The sequence below is a fragment of the Lampetra planeri genome, unplaced genomic scaffold (genome assembly GCF_965212315.1).
Source record: "Lampetra planeri unplaced genomic scaffold, kcLamPlan1.2.h2 scaffold_1116, whole genome shotgun sequence".
NCBI classification, from domain to species: domain Eukaryota; kingdom Metazoa; phylum Chordata; class Hyperoartia; order Petromyzontiformes; family Petromyzontidae; genus Lampetra; species Lampetra planeri.
In genome coordinates, this window is record NW_027613827.1 from 1 (window position 1) to 16,160 (window position 16,160).

The following is a 16,160-nucleotide window of genomic DNA, read 5'->3' on the forward strand; positions in this document are numbered from 1 at the left end:
GTTTTGCCTTGTACTGCCTCCAAATTCTATTTGGTGCTTGTCCACTCCACAGTTCCAGCTCTGTTCTACTCGGTTTGGTTCTATTCAGGTTCTTTTCCATCACTATTATGAACCGCAAAACTTCTGTGACAGCGTTTTTTTAACCCTGATATAAACACATCAACAACGTAGAACATGGAGGAGCCGGTATAGTTGCAACAGCTGCAACTACCGGCAGACGCCTGTGTCGATGGTAGCGCTTGGGATGGCCTCTGCCTGTAGTGAGCAATCAGAGGGCGGCACTCTGTGATGTCACATGTTTACTACTAGCTCTGCTCAATGGGGGAGGAACTTAAAAAAATAAAAAAAACCCCGACTGATGGAAATACCAAAAACAACAAGTGGAGCTGGAACAGCACCATTGTAAAGCGTGTTGTCAGCTCACCGAGTCCGAGGCTCTCCAGCTCCTGCAGGTGGGCCGACAGCTGCAGCGCCGCAGCCTGACACTGACAGCTGCCACTGGACAGAGCCGAGGCCAGGCGGGTGGCGGGGGGGCCCAGGAAAGGATACTGACGCAGACACAAACACAGGACGCCGTTTAGATGTGGACTCACCCAGCCACAGACACCTGGCGATGGCGGCGTACCTGTGTTTGTTTCTCAACAACTTGAGCTGCCGCCTGCAGCGTCTGGTGGAGCTGAGCGAGGAGGTGGGCGAGCAGCGACGTCTTGTCCCCGACGCCGTTCTCGTTGGTTCCCTCTGAGTTCTGCTGTGTGTGTCCCAGCGTGGCCAACGAGGCCAGGAGGCGGAGCGTCAGTGATCGTATCCGCAGCCACACCGACTCCTCCTCCAGAGACCGCCGCCGGTGCTCATCAGTTAGCTGCCTGTAGGGGGCACAACTTTAGGATTCACCCATTCATGAATTAAAAAAAAACAAACAAACAAGCTGCGACAACCATTGCTCCCAATGAACTGTGACCAGAATTCCATTTTCAGTTGTGTTAAGTTTGTGTTCTTTCTGCTAAAACCTCTCCAAACGTTTTCCATTGTTCCACTGTTTTACAAGAACAACAAAACGAAACGCTAAATAGTGAATAATAATAATACTAATCATACAAAAAAAAATGAAATAAAAACATTCTGAGAGCAACAGAACCAGCATGGAGTCATAAGTATAGTCATAAGAGTTCTCTCGCTCAGAACAGTATTGGGGAACAGGAAGATTCCAACTCAAGCAGGGTTTTTTCACCTTCATCACAAGCTACTAAAATAAATAGAACTTCTCAACCCTATTGAAAATCAGCTGACATGAGCAGTCAATGTCCTGGCAGGTATGATTGTCTTTAATAAACAAAAAGAAAAGAACATGTACCGCTCTTTTGGGTCCCAGCTGGTAAAAACTGTGAGGTCTCTGTTGTCCCTCATGTTATCCCAAGGGATGTCGTCCTCCTCTGCAGACAAAGACATGGCCTTCACACTCTCCTCCAGACTCAATACACTGAGAAAACACATTTAAAACATTAACAACTCAACTGGGCAACAGAGGAGCAGCTGATTTGACGTGCGTGCGTGCGTTCTCACATGTCGGCCTCGAGGAACAGGTCCAGCAGCATCCGCTCAGTTCGGACCTGGGCGAAGTGCAGCGACTGGTTCAGTCGGTTCCTGAGAGCGATGAACTCGGGGATCTTCTCAAACGCACCGTACTTGTACGCCTGGATGATGTACTCCGAAGTCTGGTGAGAGAGGCAAAGACGGAGGGAGATTTGTGAGGAGAACGCACAGGCGCAAAGACGCATGGGAGAACATCATAGGCTCACTTACATCTTTCTGGTTGGAGTGGAAAAACCTGAGAGAGAAGTTACAGGACTGGGAGGCTGCAGCAAACTGACCCAATGACTCAGCGAAACGTGTTAACAGGAACCTGAAACACACAACAGCAGTTTGACTCCTGCTGCTTCCAGCTATTTCACCAGTTGCAGTGTGCGTGTGTGTGTGTGTGTGTGTGTCTGTGTTCGCTGACCCGATGGTGTCATGCTGTACGTGTTTGGCATCCAGGCTGGTGTACAGGTCCACCACGGGCTCAAACGCGCCTAGGTGACAGTAGAGGAGCAGCAGCAGCAGCTTGAACTGGGCGTTGGAGGGACTGTGAGACAAACCCTCCTGCAGGAGACCCAGACACTGCCACACCATGTTCTCATCCCCTGACACACACACACACACACACACACACACACACACACACACACACACACACACACACACACACACACACACACACACACACACACACACACACACACACACACACACACACACACACACACACACACACACACACACACACACACACACACACACTGCAGTTAGCTTAGCAACGTGCTCATACTGCCATCTTTGAATCAAGATTGATATGTTTTGGATGTTATCACTCTCTTTCAGCATTATTTATGCCTCTGCGACAAATCGACGGCTACATCGTAACCCTACGACATAGCTCGACACCCCCTCTACAGAAATGTAACTACGCATCACAGCGACGTGGACCTCCGCAGTTGTGACTGGACTGTTTGCATATCATGACGTCCCCTGCTCTCAGAGCGTCACTTCTGTATGCAGAGAAAACAGAACCGCCTGCAAGTGTGAACAAGGCCAGAGACAAGGAGGGAAGCACTCACCAGTCTCCTTCCATAGGTCAGCCAACACGTGAGCGGCCATTAGACAATACATGTCGGAAAACTGCAGCTCCGTCTTCAGAGCGCTCGCCCCTGAGAACAAGTGTGACAAGTATCAGAAGAAAAATAATTAACTTCATTTGTATAGCACCTTTCATACTAACATGCAGCTCAAAGTGCTTTAGAAATAAAAATGATTAAAAGACATCAACAAGGACGAAAACAAAGAAATTATTAAAAAAAACATTCAAACAGTGTGCAGGCATAAGCTAGTTAAAAGTGAGTGTAATAAAGTAGGTTTTAAGCTGTGTCTTAAATTTACTGCTTCATTTGAAGAGCTGGTTGCCCTGCTATCTGCAAGACTAAAATTACAAATGACACTGGCAACAGATTAATGCTATGAATTAACTGGAAACTCTGAAATAACTTCACGCACGCAGATACACTAGGGAAGTTCATTATTCATAGATATATTATTTTTTCTTATAACAATTAGATTATTTTATTATAAGAATATATTTATTATTATATGTTCATGTTATTATTTATCATTCTTAGGCATTTACATTTACTTTTTTATATCTATTAAACAGCAGATACTTAAGTTTAGCTTGACTTACTTTCTTTACGATCTTTCTTTACGTGTGTGTGTGTGTGTGCATGACATGTCAAAGACGACGTGTTTCTCACCGAACTTCAGCCCGTGACGATAGTGAGCTTTGAGCTCTGCGACCAGACGCAGCTTTCCGTCGACATCAAGTGCGTGCTGCAGTCCGAGCGCACGGCTCAGCTGACGCACACACAAGTGCCTCTGCAGAGTTTTGGTGTCGTCTGGGAACGCAAACCCCTCGTCCCCCTGCTCGCCCAAAGGAACCGCCTCACTCAGACAATTGATGAACTGCGGAGATGAGAATTGAGAGAGAACAGTCTCATTCCGCTTGGGGCGCGAGCGAGCAGCCGGCTGCCGTGGCGCTTACCTGGATGTGCTGCTCAGCCGAGAGCAGGTGCAGATAAAGTTTGAGGTCGGTGATGCAGCACGGTTTGTCTCCAAACTTCACAAAGTACTGCACCATCAGCTCCAAAGGTTCTCCTGGTCGAGACAAGCAGAGACGATCAGAGAGGGGAAGTGTTTGGAGAGGGGCGACGTGTTTAGGACAATCCAGATGTTTTACCGAGCAGGGCGTTCCTCAGGGCAGCCTCTTCCTCTCAGCCGGTGAATTAATTCCAGCCGAGCTAAATACGGCCCTCTGAGCGACCGCGAGTATTTACCGTCCTCCTCTTTGATCCTGTTGTCTACGAACCTCACGACTTCTGCCACAGTGTGATGGACCGACCCCTCCGAGCAGCTGCAGGCCGACACAAAGATCCACAGATGATTGTCATTGCATCACAAAACACAATGAAGCATCAAAACTTATGAGCAGATGAATATTTAAGAATTTAAAAACAAAGTTGCAGTCTCGAATGTCAAGTTTAAAAAGAATTTAAAAAGCGCAAACACATACAATTTCATTACTTATGGACATTTCATTTTTGTCCTTATTATAAAAATATTTGTTATACTCTATCGTATATACTACATACTAGAAAAGTACATTATTATTATTATTATAATGATGTGTTCATATTCTTCTCACTATTATTATTTATCATTTATAGACTACGGACTAGACAACTTTAGAGATGTTAAACAACATAAAGTGCAGTCTTAAATGTCAAGTAAAAAAAAAATGCAAACAAACACACAATCCCTCATCAAAACTGCATATTGTATTTGGATAAGTAGCAGAGATTTACCCTGATTTGGTTTAAATGATAAACCAGCTGTATTTCATCTATTTTAGAATATATTCCTGGTAGATTTCTTTCTAGAACAATTCATAATAGAAAATCACTTTTTACTCCACAGCGGGAACATTTGCATTGTCCCAGCAGCAAAGTTGTAGCAGTAAGAAAAAAAGAAAAAAATTACACATAAACAACATGTTTCACTAATTATGGGTTTGAACACGTGAGCAATAACGGAATAAATAATCTGATGATTATTGCAATGGAAATTGGGATTAGCGTGACTCACTGTTCGCCTTCTTCCGGTGGGCTCCACGACTGATCCATCAGGTGGAAGAGCGAGTCAAAGTAGCAGGGATAGAACTGCCAGTCATCAGGACTGAAGCAGAGAGATTCACACACAGTAGGTGAGTTTTATCTGTGGAGCACGTCGCCATCTTGCTTTTAACATCCTCACTTTTTCAGCAGAAGTTTGTGGGCCAGGGCATTGCACTCGGGCCAGCGCTGGAGCCGCTGGTAAAGCATCATGCACTTGTTTTCTCGGCTCTGAAGTTCACTGGTCAGTTTCTCTGCAATGAAAAAGAGAGGGAGGGATCGCAGTGAGTTAGCTTTCTGGACAAGGGCACGTTGTACGAACCATCGCAGGAACCAGATATACCGACCCCCCAGCGGACCCCTGATCACATCAAGAGCCTCTACACACTTTCCCAGTCGCTCCAGGATCATGAAGTACAGCTGCACCTGCAGGTTCACACCAATACACAAAGTCAAACACCAGTCGAACCAGGTTTTCTAATTGCTAATATATCGTCGTCTGCATATATTTTGACCTTTGACCTACAGTGAGACCATGGAAACTTCAGCTCAAGTTTCAGTGATGCAGCAGCACTCACCTCCGCTTCTGCTTCAATTTTCTCCTCTTTCACCATTTTCTCCACCATGCGTTCAGCCAGAGGCAGGAACATGGTTTGGGACAGTTTTTCATCTTGTGCTGAGATGGCCTGAACAACATACACACACAAACACACTATTTATGCAGTCTTCAAATATCAATCTAATACTGCAGAGAAAAATGTAAAAAATAATGTACCTGCATCACCAGACTCATGACAGACCAGAAGTAATATGGATTCTTGGGGACGATTTTTATACAACGCCATTCCTGCCTGTGAAGTTCAGAGACGCAGTGAAGCTCATTTTTATTAGACAGTGCGTGTACGAGAAGTGTTTCTCACCTGCTGCATTTTCTTGTAATCTCCAACACGAGCGTATGCCATAAACAGGTGAGAGTGATACTCCTCGCTGAGAGGAACCTTCTTCACGGCAGCTTCATATAGCTTAGTCACCAACTCGGCTGTGAACAGACAATTCTAGCGTTAATGTGTGTATGTGCATGTGTGGTGTGTGTGTGTGTGTGTGTGTATGTGTATGTACTCACGACGATGCATCTCTCTGTACAGTATCGTCAGAGCTTGTAATGAGTTGTCATCAGTGGGCTCTAAGGTTGCCACCTCCTGGGCCAAACTGAAAGCCTCATCCTGCTTTCCAGTCCCTCTGAAGACCAATGGCCTTCAGGACCTGGAGGGAGGATGAGGAGTTACATGAATAAACTACTGTTCAGAAGCATAAATCACCTCATTTGCATCTAAGACATTCAAAAAAAGCACTATGGGACCCTACAGTTTCTGCAAAACTTTGAAAACCTTAACTGTGATACTGCATTTTCATCAATCACATCTCTAAATTATCATCTGAGATCTCTCTAAACTGCTCATTTAATGTCCTACCTTTGCACAGTGCAGGTCCTTGTGTTTCTTCAGCAGTTTGTCTGCCTGCTGTATGGCCATCTTATTGTTGCCATTATCAAGGTAATCTGAGGGGACACAAACAGGGATATTACTACATTCATGTGTAACTTCTAGGTCATTAGCATCAACTAATGTCATTGTTGATTTAAAAAAACGGCTTATCGTGAAGCTCTAACTTGAGTTTCTGATTACACAACTTCATCATTCTTTTATCTGAGAGATGATTTGAAGGCTGTGAAAGCCTAAGATAAACAACGACAAGTGTAACTGCGGTTCTGCCTCTGGTGGTCAGGAGGGATGAAATAGAACTTCAACGGTCTGCACAAATAACAATTTTGGGATTATTTGATCTCAAGTAACATTCGTGTTTACTGCGTCGCATCTTGGTAAACAGAGACAGTGTGACAGAATTAAAACCAGCTAGGTCATCAACCTTCCACATAGGACAACACAGAGTATTATTCAGTTGTTACTGTGGTGTAACACAATATATGTGGCAGCTGCAGGCAAACCAGCCAGGTTTAATCTGTCAGTCAGTCATGGGATTAGCATGAAGCAGAGCCCTTCTGCCTCAAGGCTGGAGGAGGTTTTTCTAGCTTTCTACTGGTCTGGGTCTACTCCAAGTACTCCGGTACTAAAGATGCAAGATGTTTGTCATATGTCCTTTACTGTCAGTGACTGCGTGTGTGTAAACTGGAGAATGAGTGGATCTCGTGTGTGGGGCTGGGGTGTTGTTCTGTTGTATTTAAGTTGAAAGTTTTTATTTTTATAGAAAATAAACGATGATCACAGTAAGAACACAGTGGTTACAGAGCAATACACTTCTTACTGTGCTAGTTTCCCTCCGCATAGACAAGGAAGATGAAGTAGTAAAAACATAAATGCATGTTTTATATGAATATAAATTTTAAATTTAAAAAAGATACACAAATTCCTCCCGTAGACCACCGTAGACCGTAACACCAGTGAGTTGGGCGAATTGGAGCCACTGAATTGTCCAGAGGTGTGAATTGTGAATAGTTGTCTGTTTCTCCCTGTGACCCCCCACTTCTCGTCCAATGTCAGCTGGGATTGGTTCCAGCCCCACCCCCCGCGACCCCGCGCTGGGTGAACGGCAGCTAACGGATGGATATTATAAACCTTGTGCTAGCTGCTGGAAGCTAGCTGTAATAGTCAGTGCACTTCGCAGCCAGGAGCTGCAGTTTTCCGAGTGTAAGTGAATCATCCAAACCAACACACTCCGCATGAAATTCACCACTTTTCTTTTTATGACTGTTTTCAACAGTTGCAGCATTCACTAGACATGCTAGCTGACATATTAGCCTGTTAGCTAGCTGTCAAGTAGCTACAAAGGAGAGTGCTTCTATTAGCTAGCGGCTAGCTAGCTGTCAGACTGCTGCAAAATAAGAAACATCTTCGACTGTGAGAATGAGCCGAACATGCGAGACACACGTCCAGATCCCCCAATCCGACAACACAGTAGAGAATGTCGTCAAATAGATATGCCACCCACAGCCCCGCGGCTGTCCGTACGCAGCCCGGTTCTACACAGACCGGGTAAGGTGCACTGTCATTGGACGAAGCAGGCAGCCGAGTCCGTGGTCGTGGCTGGTGGGGCCGCAGAGCCACGTTCTGTCCCCAAACACTTAATATTTTGAACACATGCAGGCGAGGCAGAGCTGCGCAGAGTCCCCCCAAACCGCAAACGAATGAATAAGTCCCTCGTCATTCAGTCCTCACCGTAAATGGGTCTGAGCCGCCTGTCGTTAGGGTCCTGCACATGGCCTCTCGCCGCCATGGTGAGTTTACCTGCTGGGAAAATGTTTGCGCATGCGCAGTGTGCAGCCTGGAGACGGATTAAGGCTCGCCGGGGACTGAAAATCTACTTTTAACAATCTAAATGAAAATCTGCCCAAACATTGAAGGCCGTCCTCGAAACTCCTGTTAGTTTTCAAAAAAACACCAAATCCGATCCAGTCTTTATAATACACTCATAAATCAGATGATAATTACATTTCTAGTTGTAGCACTTTTCGTAACATGTTTTAATATTAACCGTACTCAAACCCCTAAATAATGACAACAAATTACACCCCTTTTCTCCTTTACAAACACAAAAATATTGTGCATACTGTCATGTCACACAAAGAAGGTTTTACAAGGCAGAGATGGTCCTCTCCAAAAAAAAAAATATATGTATATATATTTATTCTGTGTACATACAGATGTCAAGCTGTTTCTTCCCTCTTTTGAACAGGAGCCACACAAAAAGATGGAGAAAGAAGAAAGCAACAAAAACTGTCATGTGAACTTTGCCTGTTGGTTAACTTTTTATTGAACTCATCAAGTATAAAACAGTGAATAAGTGACAAACATTGTAACACGAACAACATTAGAAAACAATAAGACATTTAAAAAAAAAATCAGATCTCATCTACAGAAGAACAATTTCATGGAGAACCTCAGCGTTTAGGGGTAGAACTCTGTCACATCAGATGATTAATAACAATGTAAAATAATACACCAGAGATCAGAGCACCAAATGAAAGCGACTCATTAGGTGTGAATTTCCTGTTTCCAGGTGCAGCATGAAGAGTTTGAAGGCAAGCGATGCTTTCACTGCGTGTGTGTTCATCCTTCCCATGGTGGGCTGCGGCGCCCATCCACATCCGTCTCCACGTGGTACAGCATATCGGCCAGTGTGTGCTCGATCACAGCCCCCCAACCCATGTCACTCATCTAGGGAAAAACAAAATGGAGACTAACTCAGCGAGGGTCTGTGATGCGTTCAAGTTGTCTGGATGTGAATGTTTTCCAGGAGCTCTCACCGGCTGGTACTTCAAGTCCTTTGGAGGGTATTTGAAATGAGGTCCAAAGTTGACTGAGACCTGCGAAGAGATAAACAGAGACGTTAATTTCTAGTTAATTTAAAGAGCTCAAAAAAGAAAAGCTCAAAAATCCAACAAACCGTGCAGCTCTTGTAGAGGGAGATGGCGGGGAAGTAGAGGCCTTCAAACAAGTTTTCGTAGGCGACACCTTGACTTACTCCGTTTTTATAGAACACAATCTGAAACACAGGATCCAGGTGTTTACACCTGCTGAGCGTTCACAGGATTATTATTATTTATTATTCAAGAGGTTTTCTAACCCTACTGGGGCTCATGGACTTCAGGCTTTTCTCTGCTTTGTCCACATAGTCCTTCTCCTCGAAGTACAGGTAGCTCTTGAACTTGATGAGTGCCCTGCAAACAGACGGAGGTGTGTACGTGCCGTTGATACAGTGACTCAGGAGATGTGTGGAACTGAAGGTGTGGGTACCTTGTCCTTGTAGGTATCAGGCAGCGCTTTCGCGGTCTCAGTGCCATCGGGCAGCTCTAAGAAGAAGCCCAGTGTGTCTCCCTGGCCGTAACCCGAGGAGTAATGCTTCCCAATGGACTGGTGGAACCGTGTGCCCTTCTTACTGCGCCATGAGTAGCTAAACTTGTCGTAGCCCAGCGGAGCCTGCAGGTTCCCTGTGAGATGAAGGAGGAGCCTGCTGGGTTGTGATTGGCTGCAAACTAGCTGTGGTGTCACACAGCCTGCCACATCGATCTGCTTGTCAAATACCACATTCACTACCGTAAATGCACCAGCTATAAGGCAACAAGTTCCTTTTCATAAAACCGCCAAAAAGAATAAATCCTTGAAATGTTTAATTCAATTCAAATTTTCTGTACTGTCCATTTAATTTGACCAATTTAATTGAATTTAAAAAAAAATTAAAGTCCCATCATTTAATACAAGTTATAGCAATAAATTCACACTTTACCACCGAAGTTATTAGGCACAGTTTTCATCCAACACCTCACATCAGAAAAGTAAAAGATACATTTTGCAGCCGTCAGCTATTCTGAATGTTACATCATTTACAGCTTTATCCTGAGCAGTAATTCTCCCGTGGATCAGTTCATGATGAAACTACCCACCCAGTGGCTGGGACCAGCCCAGTCGGGCAGCCGTCTCCGGGGGCATTTCGTCCACAGAAACCTCAAAGTACCAGGAACCTTTCCGTACGCCGTGGGAGGCACGCACCATGGAGTAGCCCCTTCTCCCCAGTGACAGTGAGACGGTCGTCTGAGATCTTCAGCTGAGGTGCTGGAAAGCAAGCAAACACACAATCCTCTGAAGTAATGACACAGTAACAACCGTAACTAAAAGGAACACTTGAGCCTGAGGCGGGGGGGTGCTGTGGACGCTGGATCACCTCTGTCGTGTAACGCCAGCAGCACCCGCTCGTACAGACACGCCCGGTACAGGTCTCCGGGGATGGGTTTGCCGGCCCAACAGTCCAGTTCCAGCTTCTCCGGGTCCGGAGCATGGGGGTCTGGTTCGGCCAGGATGTAGCGGTAGCCGTCTTTATTGAAGGGGTGTTCTAGAGGGTAACCGTGGGGGGGCAGGCGCTGTGCTGAGAACAGAGGGTCGCTAGAAAGGCAGTGAGTGAGAGAGGGTTTGTTTAAAGACGCCTAGAATGAAGATGTTTATAATAATCAATGAGGAACGTTTGATTCACTTACCTGCGGGTTCTCTTCGTCGCTCCCGTCGCTGCTCCCTCCTGCTGCTGCTGCTGCTTGCGTTTGGCTCCTCGTCCTTTTCCAGGAACCGGAGCAAGAGCACCTTCAAAAATGAAAATAACAGCACAGGTTTACATTGCTGACGTGAAAAAGAGGTGAAATTTATCTTTTTTTACTCACACTCACACACACGCGCGCGCACACACTCACACACACGCGCGCGCGCACACACACACACACACACACACACACACACACAGTGAAAGCAGATTATTAGGCGTCTCATGTACACAGGGAGTCAGCAGGCACAAAAAGGCAGGAATTAGTTGGCATGGCGATTTCCAAACACTATCAGCCTCTTGTGATGTGTCAGTGTGACTCTGACGCGTCGGTCAACTCAAACTGATTGAAGGAACCAGAAACTGGGATTCAATAACCAAACTGTCCTCTTCTTCTTCCCTGGTTCGAAGCTGAAGACAGAATGTTAATTTCTGTCTGTTTGTGAAGTGAATCCATGCGATAAAACAACCAACTGATTAAGTCAATTTTGGATTTTATCACTGCGAAAGGCAGTTGTGTTGCAATTGTTAAACCACTGCAGGTCAACTCATGCAGACACAGAGATATTTTAGGGCCTGACTTTCGTTTTATTGACATTAGCTCGATTTTAACTTATATATTTTACATTAATTAATCAAGTGAAAGTGTTACATTGTGGAAAATGCAGTTTAACTACACCTGAATCAAAAATGGTTGGATACACAAGAATATGATCAGCACTCATGCTATCCTTTTCTGTGCACAGGTGATGTGAGTCCACAGAACTGCAGCAGTGTAGCTCTGCGCGTGCAAAACTTCGCTGTCATGTTCGTAAAGTATTCCATTCTAGGTCTTTCCAGGTCAACTAATTCAAGCGGAGCTAGCAGATGTAGCATGTGGCTAACAGAGAGGAGCAGAGGAAGAGGCTAATCAGCTTTGGATGAAAGCCAGCAGCAAATCAAAATGTCACTCTGTCACTCTCAAATGTGTTGAGGTAGAGTGTCATTCCAGTGGGAATTTTGGGTTTTGTTTTTTTTTTTAAAGGGAGGTCAGAGGTCATTAGCGGCAAGCCACTGGTCAAAGGGGAGCAGAGATTCTGGGGGCGGGGATCACCAAACAGATGCAGAGAACAGACAGGGAGTTCACAACTGTGGATGAAGTTGCCCACAAGACGATTATCGCAAGCTGAGGTCAGATTGGAAGCTCAGGGCCAACTTCTATCCAGAGAGTTACAAGACAGAAAAAAAAACACACAGATCAGCCCCAGATGCCAAGATACCACATAGTCACCTGAGTAAGAAGATCCACCTGGAACACAATGCACAGAACGGCTGTGGTCATCATATTCAATGGGCTCGTACTGACTGTGGTGTTCACCGCGAAAATTATTCATCTTTTCTCTGCCTGTTTCTTCATGTCAGAATACGTCATACGGTTTGTGTGTGTGTGTTACCATTTAGTCCGCCGGTTGCAGGAGCGGCAGTGGACTGTTTCTGTGTGTCATATGAGGGTCCGATGGTTCCCAGGTCCTGCACGCAAACAGGAATGTGTATAACATCAGCTTGAACATCCTTCGTGTCTGCAGTTTGACAGCCGAGGGGTCCATACCTGGTCCAACAGGCCAAACTTTGGGTACTCTTCCTCTGGGTCTTTGCTGCCCGGGTCTGGATGCTCCTTCACCAGGAAAACATCTCGCTCTTTACTCTCTTTACTCTGGAAAACACACACAAGTGTGATGAATGAAGTGTAATAACACCATAAGTTTTATTTCATTTTCACAGTCACAACAGTACCATTGTCTTCACTATGTTGTTGGGCCAGGTGAGCTTTCCGGGCCTCTGACGAGTCGTCATGCACTCCCAATATTTGTCAATGAACGGTATGATATCCTGCAACAGACAAATACTTCCATTAGTGACACATATGCTGAATAAATATTATTTCTTCTCCAGCAGCAGGATGTTACCAAAACGCTGTTTGCATTCATTTTAAAACACTTTGGTCCATGTTCAGATTCAGTCTAAAGAGCCTCTGTCCGAGCACAGGAGAGAGTAGGTGACAAGACGAAAGGTTAAGTTCTCGCATGGGAGCGCTCGTTTTCACCAACAAATGTTGCTAAGCTACAATGATACTGTCTGTAGCACCACCTCAGCACCATCAGAAGGTTCTAAGTATGTTCTGTTTCAACCTTGTCTTTGGAGAACAATGGTCTTCGGGGTGCTCATCTTGTGTTCTGGAGCGCCAGGTTAGGTTGGCCAGGGCTGTGAGACACATCTCCTTCAAGTCTAAAACACAAACATTTCATCATCAGGCTGATTCAGAACCGCATGGATATAAGAAGTTGTGTGTGAAAGAAACACCCACTTGCTTGTTTCCTTAGGAAGTATGTGTTGCCGCTGTGTGGTGGCAAATGTTGCAGTGGAAAACATAGTTGGTCATAAAGGGGAGGCAGGTTCTGCAGAGGAAGGGATAGCAGATGCGTGAAGACAAATCTTCCAACGGTCCTCACTACTGACAGATAGTTGCTGGTGAATATACGTACGCGGTGGTGTCAATGCTGAACGTGTCTGCAGTGAACCACTTCATACACAAAGCACACTGCAGCTCCACCTCACCAAGCTGCCGCCCGCTCTCCTCGTCTCCAGATCCCGTCAGAGCTTCAGCGGCCTCCGAGCCTTCGCCAGTTGTTTCCTGCAACAAACACAGTGCTTGTTTTTCAGTCTCTAATTAAAAGCAAAGAGTGGAGCTGACAAGAATGTTGAGAGAAGCATTACCATTCCCTCTTTGCCGTTTGAAGATTCAGTGTCCATGTTGGTGGGGGATATCAACCTAATGCAAGCATCACTGGATGTCAACAGGAAGATTATCAGCTACAGATCAGTGGGTTGGAGGTTTGACAGATACGTAAGGAACAACATAATCACATGAACTGGGATTTTAACACATAACAGTTGTGACACATTATTGACTTTACATATTATATAGTATTATTCATAACGTGTGACAGTGAAAGGAAACGTAAAGTCCATACCTACACTGTAGTAATAAAAATTGCTATGCATAATATCATCCAGATTACAAATGTAATGTAAGTACAGGTAAAGGTTCTGAATCAGAGCCTGAGGCTTTTCATGTGATGATAGTTATACTGTCAAATCCAAAATTTCATTAGCGCAAAGATGATTTGTGATGAATGAATCGCTATTGTTCTGACATTTTAATTCAAACTGTATTTGACGTACATGTTACATGACGTATTAAGGACGTACAAGTCAATTAATAGTCTTCAAAGGTCAGACGACAAAACTGATTACGATGGTAATCATGGTATCTTGCAGTCTTAAACTGTAGGTAACTAGACTTGTAGTCAGCTTGAAGCCTGAAGCTAACTACAAGTCCAGTTGCCTTCGATTTAACCCAGCAAGATTACGATCCGTTATTCTACAAAAAGTCAAAGCAGTGACGGCAGCTGCAGCAGGGTTTGGGATGCTAACGTTAGCTGACCGGCTAGCTAGCGGAGTTTATCGCGCTAAAGCGCGTTTATGCGCGGTTTAAATTCACACACTTAATCTAAGATGTTGCTTTCATCTCAACATAATTATAATCTCTTCCAAATGAGCCACACGTACCTCTTGTTGGTGTCGGGTTCGGTGGTGGCCGCGATCCCCGCCTCTCCTTCAGACGCCATATTTCAAACCATTGAAAACAAACCTCGCGAGAAAGAGCCGCAGCACTGGAGCTACAGCGCCACCGCGGGGGTGGGGGGAGAACTCCAGGTCACTGTGTGTAGGCGCTGGGTGAAGAAAGATGCATTTAATTATCTTCTCTGCAGGCTTACTGTCGCACCATCAGCAAAAATGCAAATATATCGAGATTAATAAACATAAAAAGATAAAAAGTAAACAGACAAAACATGTTCAGGTCATCCAAAATTCTAAAGATTACTTTAAATATGCTGAAAGAAGTTGGTCTCCCTTTCAATAGGCTTCGAGTTTGCTTGCAGACCCCTATCACACGTTTTTTTTTCTTTCAATGTACCAAAATACAGGTCCGAAATAGGACAAGCGGTGATGTGGTGCATCTCTCTATTGTAGCCTGAGGTTTTCTATGATCTTCAGCTGCTCCATAATCCAGAGAACATTTGGAACTTGGAAGTCTTCCCTGTCATACAGGACGTAAAGCCATTGTCCGTGCCATTTCTATCCAGTACCTATCAGGTTTTTTGGATGTGCAAATACCTTCCTTTCACCTCAAATCGTCATTTTCCACTCAGCGTTTACGCAGTGAGAAGCATTATGACGACATGAGACCACCCGACGTCCTGTCTGAAAATCAACGTAATTTCAGGCGTTTGTAGCACCCGTAAAGATGTTCCCAGCACAAAGGCAAGTGTGCCAACAGGACATGTCACAAAGGAGCAGGGGAATGCTAAGAGCACCCCTGGGTGATGCAATAAATGCCTTGCAACCATTGTTAGAGGGAGAATAGTTGTGTTGTCTCCGCCCCTTCCCCTCCTGTAATGACACATCTGTGATGTTGGGACAGTGTGAGGGACAGATACAGCAACAGAAGCCTTACACACACACACACTGCCCTGAAAACACTATATCATCTAATTATTGATTCCACCGTCTTCAGCAGAGATTTTGACACGTCACTGTGTGTGTGTGATATTTTACCAAAGTTACAGGTCACATCAATCACTATGTGTGTGTGTATGTGTGTTAGTCTGACATTTTTATAGTTACAGAAGTTACAGATTACATCAATCACTATATGTGTATGTGTCTGTGTGTGTCACATTTTACAAAACTACAGGTCACATCAATCACTGTGTGTGTGTGTGTGTGTGTGTGTACATGTGTGCTGGACAAAAATACATATTTTAGATACGGTAGATAGATAGATACAGAGAGAGAGAAAGAGAGTAGTATATTGTACCGGGGTCAAAGGATATGTACAGTTCCTGGAAACAATGTGATCAGGAGCTGATCGCATGTGGATTGTGTGATATCATCTGCTGGTCCTTCATTTCCTCCTCCTCCTCCCTCCCCTGCTGCGGGGGGTCAGCGAGGGTCGAGCCCACTGGTGACATCTCCTAATTGTTCTGATGAGCCAGCCTCTCTGTCCTCTCTGTATGCCAGTGGCTCTGCAGGTGTCTGTAGCTGGGAGTACGGCAACAGCTGCCTCCACAGGAGTCGACGTGCACACACACACACACACACACACACTACACCACACACACACACACACACACACACCACACACACACACACACACACCACACACACACTCATACTCCTCCTTCACGAGGTCATTCTGGG

At 45.1% G+C, this 16,160-nt stretch overlaps 2 protein-coding genes across 2 annotated transcripts; both read right to left on the reverse strand.

Annotated features, from left to right (window-relative positions):
• Positions 1-424: 424 nt before the first annotated feature.
• On the reverse strand, positions 425-8,045 carry NAA25 (N-alpha-acetyltransferase 25, NatB auxiliary subunit; the record flags this gene model as incomplete). Its single annotated transcript, XM_078621658.1, is given in 21 exon segments — positions 425-548; positions 626-863; positions 1,352-1,477; positions 1,561-1,712; positions 1,801-1,900; positions 2,000-2,180; positions 2,655-2,744; positions 3,342-3,549; positions 3,629-3,752; positions 3,836-3,997; positions 4,729-4,818; positions 4,897-5,008; positions 5,102-5,180; positions 5,333-5,440; positions 5,530-5,586; positions 5,588-5,605; positions 5,675-5,793; positions 5,878-5,989; positions 5,991-6,017; positions 6,227-6,312; positions 7,988-8,045. Coding segments are annotated over 21 exon segments (2,371 nt in total), but the record flags the coding sequence as incomplete, so codon positions are not given.
• Positions 8,046-8,878: 833 nt separating this feature from the next.
• On the reverse strand, positions 8,879-13,652 carry LOC144738665 (set1/Ash2 histone methyltransferase complex subunit ASH2-like). The gene is given in 19 exon segments (XM_078621657.1): positions 8,879-8,986; positions 9,076-9,135; positions 9,216-9,314; positions 9,396-9,489; positions 9,567-9,759; positions 10,213-10,330; positions 10,332-10,381; positions 10,491-10,708; positions 10,801-10,900; positions 12,127-12,144; positions 12,290-12,365; positions 12,445-12,540; positions 12,630-12,725; positions 13,025-13,048; positions 13,051-13,121; positions 13,201-13,237; positions 13,240-13,291; positions 13,379-13,527; positions 13,611-13,652. Coding segments are annotated over 19 exon segments (1,695 nt in total). The 5' UTR covers positions 13,647-13,652.
• Between the last annotated feature and the right edge of the window lie 2,508 nt (positions 13,653-16,160).